Genomic DNA, 21,655 nt, shown 5'->3' with positions numbered 1-21,655 from the left:
ATGTACAGGGCCAGGGCTTGTGAGTCAGTGCAGCTATACACACATGGCAGTTTTACACCACCTGGGCATCTGGTCCTTACAGTTATGAACGATAAGAGAGAATTGGCAAGAGACATTTGAAGAGTAACAGCTGTTCCACTTTCCCTTGGCTGATTTGGACTTGTGATTTTTTTTATGAATCTGCACAACATGCCTACCCAAACACCATAAATATTTGCAAATGACCTGCTACACAATTTCACCCTAATTTATGTTCAGTTTTTGACTGCATAAATACATATACTTTTGTTAACTAGCATACAGGTGGCTGTACTTACCTGTGATCTAAATGATGAATAGAGAGAATGACCCCAGAATTCAAATGCGCTTGTTTTAAGGTCACCAGGATTGTGAATTCATTTTTATTTCTTAGCTTCTGAAAAAAGATTTCAGCTGTTTCTGGAGATGCCTTTACACTTCTTGAAGTATCTAAAAAAAAAAAAAAAAAAAAACAGAAAAAGAAAAACACTCAGTATAAAATCTTGTTTTACTTTATATCCTCAACTCAAAGAGCTTACAAAATCACAAGCTACTTCTGAGGAGCACAATTGAACAGACAAGCAGAAGTAGGAGCAAAAGTATTTTAAACAACCATTTTACATTCAATGGGAACCATTTCAATGAAAGAGAACACTTTTTCTAGGACACCTATTCTATTGGGGGGGTTGGGAGGGTGGTGTTTTCAACACAGGGTCATGACTCTTACTTTCTCTACGGATGGCCAGATGTTACCTTTAATATCTCATCCAAAATATGGACTCAGTAGCAATGAAGTACGGAGTGACAATGCTGGATATGAGACTAAACTGAAGCATGACATGAGCAACTTTATATGACTTCTACAAAAATATTATGCTTAATAGCTATGCCATTAATTTAAAAAAAAAAATGGAAAAGAAGCAAAAAAACCCCCAAAAATCAAAGAGCATCATATCTTTAGGGACAACTTACTCAGCTTTAAGTAATAGTTTAAATTAATTTAAAAACTCACCACCTTTCAAAATATATTGTTGCTAATTAATCACTATATACTCCAGTTGTGCAGTGTGCTGCTGCTGCTTCTTGCACAGGATGTCATGAACACTTCTTAGAGTAATTTCACACACACAATAAAGATTTTTGCTTTTAAAAACCTGCACACAACCAAGACTGAAGCAATATTTCTGCTGAATTTGCATGGAACATGTATAGAAAATAAAAGACCCAACCTTCTGTCCTCTGGAGAGCTAATTTACAAAATAAGATGTCAAATGCTAGAAAAACAATTCCCAAGGTTTTCCATAATACATTAAACTAGAAAAAAATTAATACCTATTTTTAATGCACAAAATCAATTCATTAGCATGTGTAATCAACTGTGTAAGAACTAAATCAATTCACAAGCTTCTTGTCATTGCAATTTGACCATCCTGCTCTAACTCAGGGACACTAATTCAGGGACAGCAAGAGCAGCAGAGAGCTAACTGCAACAGAAACAATGATTTCTTTGGGCAGCACTCACTGAGCTCTCAAGCATGCTTACACTGCTGTTCAGAAAAACAGCTTTATTCTTTAATCTGTCCCTATGACGATGTGACTCTGTATTAACAGTGGTTTATTGTGGTTTATGGACCAGGAATATTTTTTAGTATGTGTTTAAGAAATGCAACAGCTTGCACAGTCCTGAAGTCCTAACCAAGCTCCTGCACAGCATCACACCAGGCTGAATTTGATTCAATTTTAACAAAGGGGCATACAAAAGACAATAGATATATATACACAAAAATAATATATATATTATATATATCTCCTTTAACGTTTCTTTTATGAAACATCATGTCTTTTCTACTGTGGATTGCGTAACTCTTGCTGTAGCAGACATCCATGGTATTTTAATGGAATTGTTAATAAATCATAAAGCAACTCAAATACAATTACATCAAAGCTTTCATTTTTAGCCAAGGGACACTAACAGAGTGGAATGACATAGGTTTGCATGCTGGAAGATAGTTTAACTGCATTAACAATTTCTAGCAATATAAACAATCTACTCCCAAGAGACAGAGCAGTGGAAGGACACACACGGAACATATTCTCTAATCATGATCACAGGATTCCTCACGCTGCAGCTTTGGGCAGCAGCTTTACAGTAGAAGAATACAGGAAAATACAGATGTGGAACCCACTTAAAAACCTATAGAGTCTGGTTCTGAGATGCAAAGCGCATCCTCTGACCCTGTTTGCCAGGGGATGAGCTGGGTTTCTCAGCTTAGAAATCCCAGCCAACATCCTCTTCTACCGCAGGTTCATTATCATTAGAGTCTATTGATGAGAGTCTGCTTTTGTGCCCACAAACATATTACATACTTATACTGAAACGAGAACAATCTCATTTTGATTAATGACAGAAGATCTGATGAAGTATAACCAAACTGTATTTTCCTGCTTGTGTGCGTAGGCAAAAAGTGTCTGCCCTGAGGGGCTCAGCTCCCCTGCCCCAAGGGTTTGGAGCCCCAGAGGTCTCACTCAGGATGAACAGGCAATTTAAACTAAATAAAAGTGGGAGAACAAAACCCAGAGCCAGCTGAGACCACTGGAATGCAGGGTAGTCACACATAAATAATTATCTCCCCCTTCCTACGTGCATTTCTATTCTAATTGGAGCTATTAGGATGCAAACACTGTGCTACAGACGGCCTGTGCCTTAGCAAGGAACCAAACCCTGGCTGTCCCACGGAGTTACCCAGAGCCTCCCAGTCCTTGTTGCTGAGCTGAGACAAGGAGGGGAAACACAGAGCTGCCTTTTTTGAGGTCTACTCTACCCCTGTGAATCATTAGCCAATCACTAGATTGGAGAGTTTTCCACCCTTTTGTCTATAAAACCTTATAATCATTCATCATGGCCTCAGACTATCTTTTCAAATACAAAAGTATCAAGACCTGATTAGATCACACTAGAAGCCTATATATTAAGATTATTGTCACATTAACTGCTAACATTAACACGGGGCCACTCAGTTTTGATATTGCAAATGGGGTCAGTTCATACTTCCTGTACCAAAGAGCTATGTGGTCTTTTGAATTACTAGTACTCTGATGAAGCACAGCGCCCTTTGCTCAGAGCAGGCATCAGGTGGATTTCCTAAAGACAGACCACGGAAATTTGGTCCTTGATCCATTAGATACATTCTTTTTACACTAACGCAACAGTGCAAATCCCTCATTCCAACTGCTTTTGAACACTAGCAGTAGGTGCTTGATAGATCACCAGCTGTTCTCAATAAATACCAATTCAGGCTTGTTCTTGACATTTGGCTTCTAGTAATCATTTTAAGACCCGAGGAAAATACTTTACTGGAACTGGACTTCTTCCATAATAGCTTGGAAAATCAAACTGGAATATCTCGGATAATAATTTGTGGTTTCTCAACAGTTACGTAAAAACCTCATACTGTGAACATTTCTAATACACAAAACCAAAGACATAAATCTTTTTATATTAGAATGTAAAAATAAGGAGGGAACTATTAATTTCAATTAGGAACCTGTCTCCAGCCATGATACTTACATATTGGTTTTACTTTCCTAGAATATTGCATGTGTTTGCTTTGACCACACCAGAACAACTCAGAGCCCCACAGCCTTAACATTCTAGTTTTAATTTACGGAACAAAGTTCAAAGTGACAGTGAAAGAAACAAAAAACGCAAACACCAAGCAAGTCACACTCCTTGTTCAAGTCAAAGGTTACAGCATGGAAATGCCTTTAGAAGGAATAATGATGCTAACGTGGTAACATACGCGGCTGGTTTGAGACATGAAAGTTAGCAATAGTATTGAAAACAACACAAAAGACTGAGGGGAAGGGGGCTGAGGAAGGGAGAATTGCCTCATACCATGGTTGGCAATGATAATGACTTACAAGGACACAAACAGCAGGTGGTGGTCAACCTTCAGCTACGACATCTAGTTATGAGGCGATCAGGTGGCCACAGGCACGGAAACCCAAGTCTTTTAAGATCTAAGATTTGCGCAACAATCTGAAAACCCAGCAAAGAAATCCACCGAACACCAGATCTGCAGGAGCTCAGCCCTTCAGAGGACAAACTTAGTGGCTGCCTCTACCCTGCGCTTGCAACAGCCCTCACAACTAGGACACATCTTCTCTCAGAGACAAGCTACAGTCAGACCTTTGCAGCAAACACCAAAGCCAGGCTGTATTTCTTGGAGGTGTCAAGTGCAGACACTGTCATTTCAGTCACGCTCATGAGACAATAATTACTGCACTACAACAAAGACACTAAGTCTAACTTTCAACAGTACTCACTACACAGGTCCAAAGCCCCTTCCACCAGTCTAAACTCGTGCTGCAGAAAGAGGCAGTTGTACCCTTTGCTCTGCCACCAGCCTGTAATTCCTTCTCCTCATCCCTATGGTGCCAACTGCATTCATGCAAACATATGAGGAACCGTATAAGGCAACTGATCCAGCTTTAACTAGCCCAGCTCCCTCCTCCTCCCCACCCCCAAAAATATATTGGAAGCAGCCACGAGCAAGTGACTGGAGGTAAGCAAGAAAACCCCCCCACAGCACCAGCAGCACACTAAATTGCACAGTGGAAAGACTACATGCAAATACCGTTTAGGACAAGCCATTCATTACAGATGTTTTCCAGTCCACAATAAAAACAAACAGTTATTAAATGGAAGGATAGCTTGTCTTAGCAAAGGGTGTGCTCTTGAGTTTCTGAAGTGCATCTAAAGCTAAACATACAGTATGAACTGAATTATAAAACAAACTCCTGCAGAAGAGTCTTTGAAGGAGGCATCCTAATTAATTGAGCTCCACGGTTTGTTTCGTGTGCACATAATCAGCTTTTAATAGCAGCATCTATAAATCAATTCTGCATCTGACTGTAGGTTTGCTGAACTATCCAAATTAAATTCTAGTGGTTTGTGAGAAAAAGGAGAAGGGCTGCAGGCTAAAAGGAGTCTGAAAAATATAATAAGGCTCGCTCAATTTTGTTTCGTTTTCCTACACTAGTTGGGATCAGGGTCACAAGCATATATTCACATTGTGTTGCTTTCTCCTATTAAAATTTTTGGCTAAGCTTTTTTCTTAACTAGCTTACACACAAATTTCAAAGGGCACGATATCTGAGACTGTTTACTTCATATTGTTCTTTTATTTAAGTAAGCAATGTGGGCTAAGCTGCTCCCAGCCAACTGAGCAGCATGCAAAGTCAGTCCAAAAGCAGAGTCCTTACAAGGTTGAAAGGGTACAGCACGTTTTTAAGTGGAGCACAGTGCATTCAAATTCAGGAGTTGCATTCCTGTAATGAAAACTGAAGATAGAAAGAAGTAAAACAACCTTTATTAGACCAAAACCCTGCTAGATGTGTTGTGCTTTAGATACTTCAGTGAGAAGGTGGATTGGTTTGCCTTTTCTTTTCTTAAATACACTTGACTCTTTATTTGAACTGATATGTAAGATACTGGCTGATAAAACGTTTTGAGCTACTTTTTCTATACATGTATTCATTCCCATCTCACAGATTCCCAGTCATTCCAGAGGGAATAATAAAAGAGGAGCAGCTACAGTTTTCCAAACACACATGAATCTGACTTGGTTTCTCCAAGGCTCTAGGAAGGAGCTCTGTGGGAGTCTGGGGGAAGGTGTTGCAGTTCCACCTCAAGTTTAAAAGACTACAAGATACGGGGTAAACACTGACCCTGTAAGAATCCTACTGGAGCCATTCCCAAAGCGTGAGTGTGACCTGCAGGGGCCAGGAACACTGCCCAGTTCCCAAGTCTGGGTGAACGCTAGGACTACAGCCTGATCATACGTCACAACCCGACCGGGTACATCTAGACCTTAATGCACCCAAGTGCTCCATAAAAACTGGGTACAACATGGTCTCACCAGAACAAAGACTCACAAATGCCAGGAGCAAGGACTGTAGTAAATCTCCCAAGTTGAATGATCGGGACCTTGGGATACCCTACAGACAGTTTAGGAGGGATACCCCACAAACTGCCCTTGTAGTTGAGACACCACTACAGTGACCACCAGTTCTGTGTGCCTCCCTTCTTATTTCTGTTAAAGAAATTCCTCAGCAAGGATGAACGGAGAAAGAACTGCAACGGATGGGAAGGAGAAAAGGAGCATGGCAAAATGCACTTCAGCTGAAACTAAACAATCGAGACAAAACCTGACTTGAAGCCATATCATTAAATCAAATAAAAACAAGGGGGGAAATGTCACAGTTTGTTCTTGCAGCATTTGGGGAAGTTCCAATTGCCTTTGCTTTATAGCTTTCTCTATTCTGAATGTCAGCTCCAGCTTTGGTGTGTCTCCAGCAAGGGCTTTTCTCCAGCTCAAACCATATGCAAAGTCCCAGGAGGCACAACGGACTGACACAGGAGACTAGAAGAAGGACCTGTCTTTGAACACACACATTTGTCCCCTGATTATATTGACTATTCATACTTATATCCTTAAAAAAACGTTAATCATATCACTTCTGGCCAAAACTCTGGCTCACCTACAAGCTACATACTTGTGTGTTTAAAGTCATTTGGCACAGCTGAGAGCACAGATCCACTGTGGAACAAGAGGGGGAAAAGGTACTGAGAGCCTGGACACAGTCTTGAATACAGCTGCAACGTTTCTCATTTGAAGTAACCAAACCATTATTAAGGACCTAACTTGCTTGTTTAATTGGAGTAGTTTATGCATTTGCATAAGTAATCATGATTTCGTTCAAAGTGCTTTGCTTGTAATGATTCCTTCTCCATGGTCAAAGTCCCCAGGGAATTTTTGCTTGGTTTGTTAAGCTTGTTTGCTTTTTGAACTTTTTTTCTTTTTTCGGCTACAGGAACATTAAAAATTGTCAACTATGCAAATGAAATTACAATACAGCATATTTAATAGGGGAAAACCTTCTACCCCATGTGATAGAATGAGATAATTGAGCAGTAGCAAGCTCTCAACCGTTTCTGCCAGCTCCTGGCACTGACTTGTATGACTCTTTCCTAAAGAATTTGTAATTCCAAGACTGTCTGGGGCAAACTATGGCTGTAATATATTATGCATTCACTGTAAATTGACAATAATACCACTGAAATCTGTCTAGAAACATTCTGCAAAGGAGATGATACAATGCTAGTTTGAGAGTGATTATACTCGTGGCTGGGTTAAGCCTCTGAGCTTATGTACTGGTAGCTTCGAGAAACCAAGGAAAGTCACATCAAGCTGAATCTGTCTGTAATGCTAAGCTTACCTTCCCACAGCCCGACTACTGACTTTCCCTGCTGAAACAGCCTCCTTTGCATCCTTCCAGCCCCTGTGAGTCTACCAAACAATTGGTTGGGTGCTAACCACTAAAGTACAATCAAGCTCTTCCAAAACATAGAATCACAGAATCACCTACGCTGGAAGGGACCTTTAAGATCATTGAGTCCAACCATCAACCTAACACTGACAAAATCATCACTCGACCATGTCCCTAAGCACCACATCTACCCACCTTTTAAATACCTCCAGGGATGCCAATTCCACCACTTCCCTAGGCAGCCTGTTCCAATACTTGACAACTCTTTAGGTGAAGAAATTTTTCCTAATATCCCATCTAAACCTCCCCTGGCACAACTTGAGGCCATTTCCTCTCATCCTATTGCTTGTTACCTGAGAGAAGAGACTAACCCTCAGCTCACCGCAACCTCCTTTCAGGTAGTTGTAGAGAGCGATAAGGTCTCCCCTCAGCCTCCTTTTCTCCAGGCTAAACAACCCCAGCTCCCTCAGCCTCTCCTCATAAGACTTGTTCTCCAGACCTCTCACCAGCCTCATTGACCTTCTCTGAATTCACTCCACAATCTCAATGTCTTTCTTGTAGTGAAGGGTCCAAAACTGGCAAAACACCTGAGATGATCTGGAGATGGGGGATATGAAATGATTCTTTGTGGAACACACACTGATTACGCTGTGTGGAATAGGGAAGGTGGATCTTTCCTTCCAGACCAGACACCTACTACACAAGCAGAATCCAACTGCATCGGTGAAGCTGTCAAAGGAATCATGCAGGTGCTCAGCATGATTCCCCACCTAAATTACAGATCAGGGAAGCATCCTACAAGGGTGGTGTGTCTCAGTGTGTCAGCAGCACAATAAAACAGCCATGCATAGCACCATTGCTTGGTTAGTAGATCTGTACAACAGAGACAGAGTGGCAGGTTCCCACCACTATAAATATCCATTTGAGCATCAGGACTCGGTATCACAGCTCTCAGTCTCAATTTGCTACAGCACAATGCTAAGACACTTAGACATCTCCTATCCTCCCTTTGGCTGAGGTCCCTTTAGCAAAGGAGGAATTTACACCAGGATTCCAGGAGGGAGCCATGTACTGTAAGGTAAAGCAGCCCGGCTGCACAGCTACAAATCGGGTGTGCACTTCCAAAAACATGTAGGGTCCATGACTGAGGGTTTCATGGCTTTTGGACTCAGTAGGCTAAAAGTAAATAAGTAAAGAGGTAAACAAATACATTAGAGGTTCTAGCGACTGTATCTGCAACAGTTTATTTCTGATAATTTTTCAAACCTTTTGCAAATGAAAGGACAAAAAACCCCTAATTGCAGGAACACCTGGATTTTAAATGTGTAAGGCTCCAGATTAGAAACCTGCATTCTTAGCACAGGAGGCTGAAGCAGCTGATTTGCTTAACAAACAATACAGATCCTACCACCCTAGATTGCTACTAAAACATGTTCACAGAAACTGTGAACATGTGCTCCTGGACATTTCTGAAAGAAATATAAGGAATGTGTGCACCAATGCCAGAGGACGCACTATGCAAAAGTGCCATCAGGATTTTTTAATGGCAAACATGATACAGAAAATCATTGCTTCTTGCCCAAGAAATACAATCCCTTCCACTGTAACTATGCTGTCATGCTAGATAATATCACCAGGAGAGAGGGTGCTCCTCAGTGGGGGCCTATTACATGATAACAAGGTGACGAAGATAAAGATGAATTCTGTTCTTGTTACAGAAATCCCACTCCTCAGAAATTAAGATGTGTGCTGTATGATATGCTCTGCCCCAGGTATTTATTATTGTAATGCTTACTGGTAATTTATAGGTTCTGGGTTATCAATTATACAATGCAATAGCTTTTTTGATAACTAGTTTTCCCTAGTCTATATTCCAACACTATTCTCAATTCCTTTTTAAATTCTGAAGACTCTTTGTATTGGCTCCCTCATAGATAGTATCCAGCGCTGCTACTTACAGTGATGTTGTTTAGGTTTTTCAGGACCAATACTACCATAAAACCTATTATGTTTGAACACGGACAGAGGTAGCACAGAGTGGGATTTCTGTCTGCTTCTTCACTTCAAGACAGCTTCCAGCTACATTTAAAAGGTTTGCAACCTGCTATAGCTTTCTAAATGTATATGTGTATATATACATGCCCACCCTCCCACCCCGTTAGCTTCAGAGCAGTTTTCTAGAAGCTGCTTGAGAACACCTTGAAACCTGTGGAGAAAATCAAGCCTGTCTTGTTTTCCTTGCTGCTGCCATCTGTGGCATATGCACCTAGTTATGCTTGGCTGCATACTGTCATATGAGCACTTTGTGTCAAACTGACCTAACAACAAACAAAAATATCACGCCAAGCAATGCTGTTAACACTGGGACACAGACTGAAGAGTGCAAGAAAAATAATGCATTGCCCTACTGGTACTGTAATAAGGGCATGACACACATGAGAACTGCTAAAAGATTGAATTTATTTCCAGTCCCTAGTTGTATAGCACGGTCAGGATTTAAAAAGTTATGCAAGTCACACCAAGGGGGAAGACAGGAGACAGTGTTGTCAGCCTTTCCCAAATGAAAATGGAGGCTACTGAAGGTAAATAAAGCCTAATCAATTGAAAATGATAAAGGACAAAGTTATCAGCAGTAATAAACGGTGTAAGCAGATTGTGCTAGGTGTAGATCAAGCTAGATTACTTGAACCACCCTCCTCCCAAAGATATGCACAATTCAGGCTTCTCAAATACATCATATTCCAGTGGTAAATTGGGAACTACAATGACAGACTGTAGAAGACCAGCATCCACCAGGGCACCTCTGGATTAGCATCATGCTGGGCGTGGAAACTGGTACAACCTCTGAGCAAGACACCACATCTCTCCCTTACTTGGTTCTCACTATGCAAGTGTCAATAGGATCTACTCATGGTCTCTGCTCAGTCCTTTTACCCCAAAATCTCCTTTCCCTGCAACCAGTATATTGAATCTGAGGACCTACCGCTTTTTTTCCCCATTAAAAATCTATTTCTCCCTCTTTGCAATGGTTTGGATCTCTCATCCTAGTTTTCCTTCACCTCTGGTTTTCTAGGGTATAATTGGTCAATTTTAATTGCCCTCAGCTCACCAAAATTCTAAGTGTTAAGGCTGATTTATCTTCATGCAACACAACGGTGAGCTTAAGAAAGCATTAATATGAGATCCACCCTCATTTCCCAGATGACAACAATGATGTGGTTTGCATGAAAGATTAACTTCTGACACAAAAGAATAGTCAACAATCACCAAACTTAGAGAGCTCCAGAAAACCCAAACCTTCATGAGCTCCAGAAAACCCAAACCTTCATCCCAAAACCAAAAACAGCGGATCAAGGCAGGGGGAGGGAGAGCACCACTGGAAAAAAATTACATCTGAAGCATACCAGGCACATCCAACAACTCTGTTGCTAGCCACGGGTCTCTGGAAGCAGGCTGAGCAAACAGCAGCAGATGGGAGAAGGCAGGAGACTGAACCATAAAGAGAATTCAGGTACCAGCAGAAATGAGGGGGAAGTGGCAGAGGGACCACACCTGGGGGAGAGGAGGGGACACCCAAGCCACCAGTCTTACTGGCAGTCTCAGAAAAATCTCTACTCTCCTGATATCTGTTTTGACATCAGGAAAAGAAAAAGGCTGGAAGGATTTTTAATCAGGAACACCAAAGAGAAGGGATAGCATGGAATACCATACACACAGCTCAGAAAGTACCCGAGGGACTCAAGCTACAATTGTCAGAGGTCCCAAGGAAGCTGAGGAGGACCAGAGTTCAGATTCTCCCGCAAGAAAATGTCTTTTAAATCAGGTTTTAATGGAATCCATGCTTCTATGGATGTGCCCGCTAGCCCTGGTGAAGCAGCTACAGCTTTTAAATACATGCCCAATTTATAAGCTTGGATGAGTTAATATAGAAACACTTCCAAACCCCGATTTCCTTGCTCTTGTAGGTGAGTACCATCAAAATATACTGAAGTGCACAGTTTTAGGGAGAATGAAAAGGCATCAGTTTGGTTCTAATAAGTATTAGGTGTTTGATATCCCTTTGTGTCTTTGAAAATGTCCCCCTATACTAGAGCAATTCCACCAATACCCCAGATTTCCAGGGTACAGAAAAGACTTAACAGGGTCATCCACCCCATCCTTAGCATATTGCCTGAATGTCACACAATTACTGTAACATAGCTAATGTTTCCTACATATTTTTTTTATTATTATTTTATCCATCTTCTACAAAATCTGGAGATTTCCACCACTTCCTTTCGGTAGCTATTCCACAATCTAAACTAGTTCACTGTGAAAGTCTCCTTTTATCTTAAATCCTCTCCATTTATAATATCATTCCATTACTCTTACCTCTAGCTCTTTGAATACTAAATAACTCCTTCATTTTAAACCTCTAAGAATCTTCTAATACTAGACACTTTTCATACAACGCTTTTGTCATTGCTTGGACAAGCTGTACATACTCAAGTTCTTTCAAAAGCTTTCTTAGTAAGCCAGTCCTTTTTACTGTATAATCAGGTTTGCTGTTGTTCTCTTCACTCCCTGCAATTCACTGATATTTTACTGAAATGGAGAAACCCAGAATGAAGGCAATAACCCAGATGCAATCTCAGTTTAAAAAAAACTCAAGCTCCCAGATCTCTTACTACAGTACGCCGCCTTTATGCTTCAAACACTAACAGCATACACGAGGATTCTTAAAAAGAGCATCACTGAACAGGGTACACAAGGTTCTCCTCAACCCTACCCCGCTCCTTGAGCAAATCTGGGGACTGTTTCAAGTTCAAGGGATATTAGCCAATCTTACAGGAAATCTTAAGAGTGCCTTTGGAACAGCCATGGACCAATACACAAATACATGCTTAGGGAGTTATTAAAACAGAATATTGACCTCAAAACCACCAAAGCTCCTTTGGAAGCCTTCTGGATCATTACACAGCTGTATTTAGACTGGTAGACTTCCAGCCATGGAGTCATGGCTGGCACGTGTCTTCTATTGATAGGATAAACAGTATGGATGTTACACCACCTAATTATACTTAAATAAGCATTTATGCTGGGGAAACTGTATAAACTTTGCTCTGTTTAACAGAGAGAACCACTCTACAACTGGAAGTCTTTTTCTTATTATACTCCCTCTATGTTTTCAGAGAGGGAAATTGCCACTCAAATTCCACTAAAAGAGTTCTCAGTTATGGATCGCTAGCAATATTGATTGTAATGGCTCCTTTGGAAACATTACAGTCTATCATAGCAATGTTGTTGTTGCTGCAAATATGTTAATCTGCTAAAACCCTTCTGAACACTGTCTTGAGAAGCCTCTTTTAGTCTACTTGCCCTTTTAGACCATGCCCATTGCTTTAGCACCTGTGGCGTGCAACACCACAGAGCTGCCAGTAGCATCTCTCAACACAGAAGTCAGTTTTCTAAGCCTGTGTTTCTCTCTGAAGTCACCAGAATCACATACCCCCCCAAAAAGTACGCACAAAAAAAAGACAAGCCAACAAAATGTTGCTTAACATAACAAATAATGAGAAATATTTGTTGTAAAATTGTTCCATGTAAAAAATGGCTACAGAATTGTTTTCCAACCCAATACGGTTTAAAGAACAGTGAAAAGAAAAAAAAAGGGAACTTTATTCCCTAAATGGGACCATAACTTAAATAACATATTTGCTAAAAGTTTAAGTTTTTAAAGTTCAGTAACAGCTACCTCAAATAGCTGAGTAAATATTCATAATGAGTACTTATCATAGAAAACATGACCAGGCAAAAATGTAAAATTCAAGTAGCCTTACTTATGGTATTTCTTTTCAGATTTTCCTGAGAAGAAAACTTTTGAACACCAGGATGGAAAAAGTAGCATTTCTTAAACATTGAGATAAAATATAGAGGACAGACAGAAAAATTCAGTGAAAAATCATTTTTCACCCCTTATTCAGCTGTACCTTAGCAGTGCAGGTGGGAGACTACAGCTGCTCCGTGGATGCACCTTGGCACATGACTAAACAGGATAAAATATAGGGAACTGAAGGGTCACCACATGAAAGTACAGTTTCCCATGATAGCTATATATAATCTCCAGCTCTTATCCACTGGTTTTAAATACTTACGAGCTCAGTTCTGTATCTCCCTTAAGACTCAGTCAAAGCAGTGAAGTTAGCCATTCTCAGAGTTATTTTTCCAAGCCAGCACCTATATGCCCTAGAGAACACAGACTAGAAGAATGTAGGCAAAGGGGAGAGAGTAGGAAACCTATTTCCTACATCTTATAAGCAAACAGTAGGGGAAAAACAGACATTACAACTGATCTAGATGAAGGGATGTATAGGAAATGCTGCTGTCCTCTGTGAAACATCGCTGGAGAATCAACTGAGCTGCAGTGGGAGGAGAAACCATAAAAAAAACCATTAACCTAGCTAGTCTCAGCCATGCTTCGTGACTGTAGAACTATGTCACAGCAAAAACAATTACATAAAGGTATCAAGACCTCGTTTTCCCACGTCACTACCCCTTGCTAACACAATCCTCCCCCAGCAATATGGAAAGACGTGCCTGACAGTTACCCAGAAGAGTCACTGTCCCTCTTCTCAGGGCACACATGCTGCAGGCGCTGGGTCCTCTCAGGACAGATGCTGTCCTGCTGTCAACATTAGATCTTTAACTTTGGCCGAGACTGCTGCCTCCTGTTAAGCTGCCAGGAGAGGCTGCCTGGTGAGCAGTCATCTCCACTTGGCTGCTCCTGATGGGAACATCAACATGGAGAGAGGCCTCCTTGGCCTCAGTTCCATCCAACCCCTCTCACTGCACCAACTGCCCCACATCACCACGCTGACACCATCTTCATGTCTTTTCCTTCCATACATGCCCCAGAGCTGCACATCATACACATCTTCAGCTTTCCAACAAATATGCCAGGTTGAGCCCTGAGATAATATTAGCCTCAACAAGGGGTTTGTTTCTGCAATATTTCAATTTCAACTGCCTCATTGTAAAAGGTAGGAACAAGCAAACACAATTCTGTCTGTTATTAATCAGTATGAATTTTTTGGGGGGCAGTTTGAATGTGTAAACAGAACATGGTTATTTGAATTAACCTGAACAACCAAACACTCATTTAAAAAAAAAAAAAAGTCTTAGAGGATCAGTAGAAAAAAGACCCCCAGGGACATCAATTTATTGCAGATATTAGACACAACCTGGCTGTGAAAAGCACCAGTTCAAGCCCACAAGAATCCAGTAAAATATGACATCCCTCTAAATTGAGTCACACCCTCACTGACTAATAAATGCAGGTACTAATTTGCTCCAAAGGTTGAAGCGGCAGAGGCTGGAGACATTAGCTGTCCCCACCAAGGCCAGGCAAAGTCACAGAAGTCATGCTGCTTGGGCTCCATCTCCCGAGGGGATCTGGGCAGGTAGGATACAGTGCCTAGACCAGCAAACAGGTATCATTTCTCTCCCCACGCTGTAGCTTCTTCCAGAATCCACACTCTTAATTTAACAGACTGAAAGGTGACAAAAGCCCACATCAAGACACACTGCAAGAGATGCAAGCACAACAAAAACAAAACAAAAAAAAAAAAAAGAAAACCCAAAGGCTATGAAGGGACTATGTAATTTCTGTTCATTTCCTTTTTCCTCCCCTCAAAAAGCCAACAGTAGAAAAACAAACAAAAAAGCCAAAATACAAGAATAAAAGACAGAAAAAATCTGTGTAAAATACCTTTTCTTGTGACGAACGACATAATTTTTAGAGCCATTCTTAAAACAACTTTTATTGCTTTACTCTCATACCTTTGTGATGCTTTATATGCCTAATACAGACTCTCAAATATTATTTATTTGAAAATTTCAGCATTAAGACAGTTGCAATCCCCAAATACTACAAGCGAAGTTTTCTGTCATTCCTTAACATTATTTTGCATCAACTATACACAAATAACTACATCCAGGGATTACAAGCTTTCCGTCTCTGGAAACCTAAGTTTATATCTGCTATATACTGGTCCCCATTCACTTTCCGCTTCTCAGTCCTACCCTCTGCTGCACCATTACAAGCATCAATCACAAGTCCGCAATATTTCAGGGGCTTTTTTTTAATTCCCATAACTTTTTCTCCTTCTATCTTACAGATAAGCCATCAGGGCAGTAGCAAGCAAGCAATACAGTCTCCAGTACTAGGTAAATTCATGATTATTCAGCAGGGAAGGGCACCCTAGCTCTCTAGGCACGGTAACTCAGGATGGTTTGGGATGGGAACTGGATGCAGGATTCTCCTGGACTACCTCCTCCTTTTTTGAGCAGGCTCTTCAAGCAGCAAACACTTCCCAAACACCTCTTCTCGCTGCCACTGCTAACAGGAGGAGGAGGGTGCTGAATATTCAGCTCTTCTGGAGCGAGGGGATGCCGTGGGGCAGCAGCCCCTGCTCTGCAGGCTCTTGCAGAAGCAGCCCAGGCCTTCAGGGCTCTCATTCAACATCCAGCCTAACTCCCCAGCAGCATCAATCACAACCCTGGCTGTCTGCAGGGGTGCAGAGGTGACTTTGGAATGTGCCAGAGGTGGAAAGGGATGGGGGCAGCTGGAGGGGGGGAAGCACAGGCTATTTTTTTCAGATACACCAAAATCTGGATCTCTCTGGCTACTGCACTGCATAGAGCAATTGCTTACATGAGGCATTTCTAGCACTGGAAAACACTCCAGTACTTACTGAAATTAAACTCCATTATTTCAGTCTTTCTGAAAACTAAAGGGTGAGGGGGCTTCTTTGTCTCTGAAAAACTCTGGGAATTTTTATTATCTACAGATGATCTCTATGCTGGAGATCCCACATTTTGAGGATTCAGTGATTCTGAGAGAAACCAGCTTGATTCCAAGACAAAAAAAGCCGCAGATAGGTATTCACTCTGCAGTCAGCCATGGCAGTTGGCAACATCAGCATCCTCTCCCCCAGCTGTCTGTTACCGCTCCTCCGGGAGCCAAGTACAGCTGGAGAAAAGGTACTTTATGGGACTCTCTAATCCATGTCACTGAAGTCAGCAAGGTGCACTTCTGAAGCTGGCTGACTTCGCCATCAGCAGACATGGGAACACTCGCATGAACTCTGGCTTTGGAAAAGTTGTGGGGACAGTAACCTCTAGTTCCCAGGTGGTGACAAGCAGCTGGGAACAGTAATATTTTCAGCAAGCTCAGCTGGAACCTGGAGAAAGCATCTGTCCGTAGTTCCGATGACAGGTGGCAAGGAAAAAAAAACCTGTGTGTGAAGTGCATAGGCAATGTAAATCCCATTTCTGCAAGAGAAATTTTACTCGCCTCTAGTTTTGAAGCTTAATTTTTAGCTCCTTTATTTAGTAATGCCCAGAGATTGTCATGGGCCAAAACCAGTCATCTTTTCAAAAGGGTGTAAGATATATATTATATATACAGTAATATGGTCTAGCTAGCATTTTAAAATAATGCGCTAATGATCCAGTCATGCAGCAATAGGTAACAAATCATTTACACCAAGAGGCCTATTTTAGTTTGGGGATTTTTCTGCCAGCAGTTTGTGCCAGCAAGCCCCAATTCAAAAAACAGTAGTGCTGAGTCCTTTCAAGGACTGACAGATTCCCACTGACAGATTAAATCATTTCTTTGGTGTTTTATAGCACATCTTGTTCCCCATCAGAATATACTGTGTCTTGCCTCTAGAACTGTCCCTCCTCACCAGAAACATCTGAGTAGTATTTATAACTACATTAAGAGTCACATATCCTAATTGGCAGAGAAAAACCTTATCCTCTGAATGAGTTCCAAGTTCTGCATTCAGACACACAAGCTCCCACACTTTCATGACTGCCGTGTCCTTTTTAATCTTTTCCCTAAGCACATGTTTCTGTGCTTGTAACCATCTGACTGCACTCTTCTGTCCACTCTTTGAGGTGTATATATACACCTTTTGATGGGCATATACTTTCCTTACACATCACTTGGCTCTCATTTTTGGTGCTTCTCATCCCTTGATTTACAGTGCTCCTTCCACCACTCTCCACTGCTGATGGAGGCAGTTGGAAGGTGTCTCCATTACTACACCTACGCTCTTTGGACAAAGATGGTCTGTTGCATAGCATTTGCTCTCAACAGCAAGATCCAGAAACACTCTCAAAATATTATATACATTATATATATATAAAACTGGAGAATACGAGGGAGTGTGACAAAAAGTTACTGCCTAGAGGAGTGCCCACGGAGACCAAGTTACTCTTACAGCCCTTAATTAAATTTTCACCCCTCAGAACACCATTTCCTATCGCAAGCTGAAATACCTGGCTTCACTGGGACCTTGCACATGCCTACAGTCCAACACATTGACCCCTCAGCATCCTCCAGCATCTCTTATTGTCTTTTTGTCTGCGTTTTCAAGTTTCCCTGTAGTTACGTATGCTCTTGCAGAAATAGGATTTTCATACTTGCAAAGGAAAGTGGCTACACCTCCACTGATCTCCTCAAATTGTATTAATGCAGTATATTTACAAAGAAAGAATTATAAGAATGACAACTGGTATTTCTCCGAAAGCCTTCTTCAACTATGTTAATTACAATTCTATCCACCCACCTGCTCTGGGCTTTACCTTTAGTGTCGTCCCTGTTTTGCAAAGGGAAAACAAAGGTATTGAGAATTTCACTGACTTACATAAATAGTCACCAACAGAGAAGTTTGCGGTGTAGATATTCTGTCTTCTCTTCTGCTGCTCTGACCAGAAGAGGAATAATTTTCCTCTCAATGTATTTTGACATAATAATATCTGCTGTTGGCTAGAAAGTGCTGGCAGATGTTCACATACAGCAACACTAACATTTTGGAAGACTTCCTCCTGTTTTCTATTCATAATTGTATCTTCCCACAAGCTACACTGGAATATTTTACAATTACTTTGCAAATCACATTTCCAGAATGAGAAGTCCCTGCAGCTAACTAGAGCCAAATTACGGTGGCATTCAGGTGCTACCATCCACTACAACCAAAGAGCATCAGGCACCTAAAAAGCTTTAGAATTCAAGACCACAGCAACTAATCCTGTTGAAGTCAGTGGGAAGAGTTCTGTTTCCCAACTCTGATACTTCCCAGATGATTTTTACAGTAACAGAGCAGATTGGTACACAAAAAGTCCAAGTGACTGCAAACTTCAAATGGCTGTAATAATTTCTAAATCAGGAACTGTGTAGTGACCAATCTTGATGCCCTTGAATAGACTGTAACAGACTAAAACTACCTTCAGAGAGTAACCATTTACTCTGTTATATGGCCTAGAAATCTAAGTACCTTTGAAAAACAATTACACAAAGAAGAATTTGTCAGAACAGCCAATTAGATGCTAAAACCCTTGTATTGAAAGTTGATGCTACATCAAATTAAGTAGTCAAAACTGACTTTTCACCTAGAAACAGAAGGAAAGAGACTCATCTACTTTAGCTGTATGTAGAATTTTCCCATCATACATCTTTGTCTGTTACCTATTCAACCAGCCACTTTCATAATTTCTTTCTAAAATAAAGAACAGCATTTACAGAATGGCTTTCTGTATGTTTTAAGCACATGTAAAGTAAAGCTTGGCACTAGTTGAGAATGTAATCTATCAAAAGAGGCAACATACTAAAGTGTCATAGATATTTATATGGTACAAGATTCAATATCTAAAAAAAACCAAAAGGCAAAGGATCACAAGCTAAAGCTTCCAGAGTAAGTTCACAGATCATTTTAAGTCATTTGTGTCCTTTTCACAAAATCATTTGTGTCTAGGATTAAGGCTTTAGCTGAAATAATGAAAACACACATAGGTAAAAACCAAGTTTAAAGTCAGCACATACATATCTTTGAAATTCACACACTGAAAATACATACATTAAGAGGCATACATTGCAGCAATGTTCCTACAGTGTGAGTTCTAAGAGCAGAACAAAAAATAACTAGAGTAGACCCAGTGGTCTGATCAAGGAAGGAAATTTCTATTTCTAAATGCAAGTTTGAAAATGAAAATCTGTCTGCTCAGTATGAACCCCATTTCCTATAAGAAAATCAGTCATCTCATGCTACTGCATGAAAAATATTTCCAGTCCTGCAGGGCATTGAAGACTTCCCAAGGGATACTGAGGGACTTCAGCTGCCATTCAGACCAAAGTGGTTTTGTCCTTGTTATTCCCCCGATCTCCCTTGACAAAATAAAAAGGTTGGTCTAAAAATTTAAAACTCCTGTCTCCTTATGTTATGACTAAGCTGCTAACCCATTTGGGAACTCTTCATGCTCATAACTACAAAGAAAGAGGGAACAACTTGAAAAAAATTCTCTAGTAACCCAGGGATTTTTTTGTCTCAACACTGGGAAAATACACAATAAAAACTCTTATTCTTACAAACCTCTAATCCTGTTACCAATGAAGTCAAAGGGAGTTTTGACTTTTCCCTCACCCCAGCCCATCGTCACAATGACGCCTCCACTCAGAACCATACCGTTAAAAAAAAATAATTACAGCTATTTTAGTACACAAACCCCAGAGCCACCCAAACGTGTCATCATTCTAAGCCCCCTTCACAAAGGGCTCTGCTCTACAACTACAAGCCCACCTCAGATGTTTAAAGCCAGCATGTGTCAGTGTTTCTGAACGCATATGCCCATGTGTCTCCACGTTCATGTCCATAGTGACACATGCTGGCTGTACGGGGGAAGAACACCGCTGGAGAGATCATCTTAAAAAAAAAAAAAGCCTTTGGCAACTATTCGCTTCTGATAAATTATCTCATTAATGCAAACATGAAAAATAAATTCCCTTTCCAGATCTTATCTCCCTTGAATTACAACTCTTCTGTGTGGGAAACACACCCTCTTGCCTGTTGCACTAGAAATGCTCTCAGATCCGAACTGAAACTCCTGACATGACACCAGAAAGCAGCAATCAAGACCCCTTTTTAAAAACACAGGCTGATGCGGAGCTTTGTTCTTGCTCCACCAGATATTAAGGCATATTCCTTGCTCCTATTTAGTTATTTTTCCTAAGGAGCATTTCATCATCATTCAAGTAAGAAATTTGCTTTTAAAGGCCATTGTTAGGCTGCTTTTTTTTTTAAATTAACATAAAGGGTTTTCCTCAAAACATTCTTGACTCCAGCTTCGTTTAAGGTATCAGTACATTATTAAAGCCTAATTTAAATTTGCACTGAAAATGAGCAAGTGTGGGCAATGTAACCTACGCCAATAAATTCAGCTGGCCATTGAGAGTTATTTTACAGTCCTTTATGAGTTTCAATATAAGGAAGCTTAATTATTTTTTAATAAGTGCCCTAAATGTATTTTTGAAAGATGGGACAGGACTACTATTTTATTTCTATTCCCAATATGAACAAAAAACCAATCACAAGCACTAAAAGAGACCCAAACTCATTCTTTGTTTCTCACACGGGGTACGGTACAGAAGCTCACAAGGGCTTCTTTCCTCTGGTAAAAAAGGGTGTTCTTATTTCCAGCCATCTGTCTCACTCCTCTGGGGCACCTCATTTCGGCATTTTGCTCGATTCACATGAAACTTTGAGTGAGCGTTCCCTTAGCTGGAACTGGGGTATGTTTAGCGTTTCCCAAGTAAAGCAGAAGAGTGGGTGGTGCTATTATTCATCACCGCACCCCACGACTCACAAAATAAGCCATCTGCCATCCCCGTTCCTGCTGTACTTTAATTAAGCGTCTACCAGTCAAAGGAAAAAAAAGAAGAAAAAAAAGGAAAAAAAAAAGCGGGGTGAGGGAAGAAGAGCAGAAGAAAAGCGGGTGGGGAGGGAAGAGAAGGGAAGGGAAAGGACCCCGGGCGCTTGGGGCGCGAACCCCTCGGCGCGGGGGGCGGGCGAGCCCCCGGTGCGCGGCGGCCGAAGCGGAGCGGGTCCGGGCAGGGGCAGGGGAATGTACCTGGGAAGAGGAAGGCTTTGCTGCCGTTGTGCAGCCCCGGCACCTGGCGCACGCCCTCGGCCGAGCCTCCCAGCTGCAGCTCGGACAGCACGTCGATCTGCAGCGCGGGGTCCACGCCAAAGCCTGCAACTGACCCACAAAGTGCCGTTAGCCCACCCGCCGACGCGGCAACTTTCCGGGCATCACCCCCCAACACCCACCACCACCTCCTCCTCCCCTAAACACCGCCGCGCCCCGCACCTGCGCCCGCCCCGGGGACCGGGCAGAGCATCGCCGCCGCCGCCGCCGCGCTCTCCCGACCCCGCCGCTCCCGGGTCCCCTCCCGGCGGGTCCGGCATCCGCCTACCTGTCCCCA

At 41.6% G+C, this 21,655-nt stretch overlaps 1 protein-coding gene across 1 annotated transcript in view; it reads right to left on the bottom strand.

Moving 5' to 3' along the window:
• The window catches only part of NELL2 (neural EGFL like 2), a 151,375-nt gene that overhangs the window by 127,407 nt on the left and 2,313 nt on the right, over window positions 1–21,655 (bottom strand). Inside the window, exons 3-5 of the mRNA XM_014963337.1 lie at window positions 21,541–21,646; window positions 21,301–21,471; window positions 318–468 (exon numbers count right to left, since the gene is read on the bottom strand). Of these exons, the coding sequence (XP_014818823.1) occupies window positions 318–468; window positions 21,301–21,471; window positions 21,541–21,646 (428 nt within the window). The remainder of the gene's footprint in view (window positions 1–317; window positions 469–21,300; window positions 21,472–21,540; window positions 21,647–21,655) is intronic.

The sequence above is a fragment of the Calidris pugnax genome, unplaced genomic scaffold (genome assembly GCF_001431845.1).
Source record: "Calidris pugnax isolate Ruff unplaced genomic scaffold, ASM143184v1 scaffold44, whole genome shotgun sequence".
Lineage (NCBI taxonomy): Eukaryota > Metazoa > Chordata > Aves > Charadriiformes > Scolopacidae > Calidris > Calidris pugnax.
Note: the sequence above shows the minus strand (reverse complement) of the source record. Positions and strands in the feature narration are given on the sequence as shown.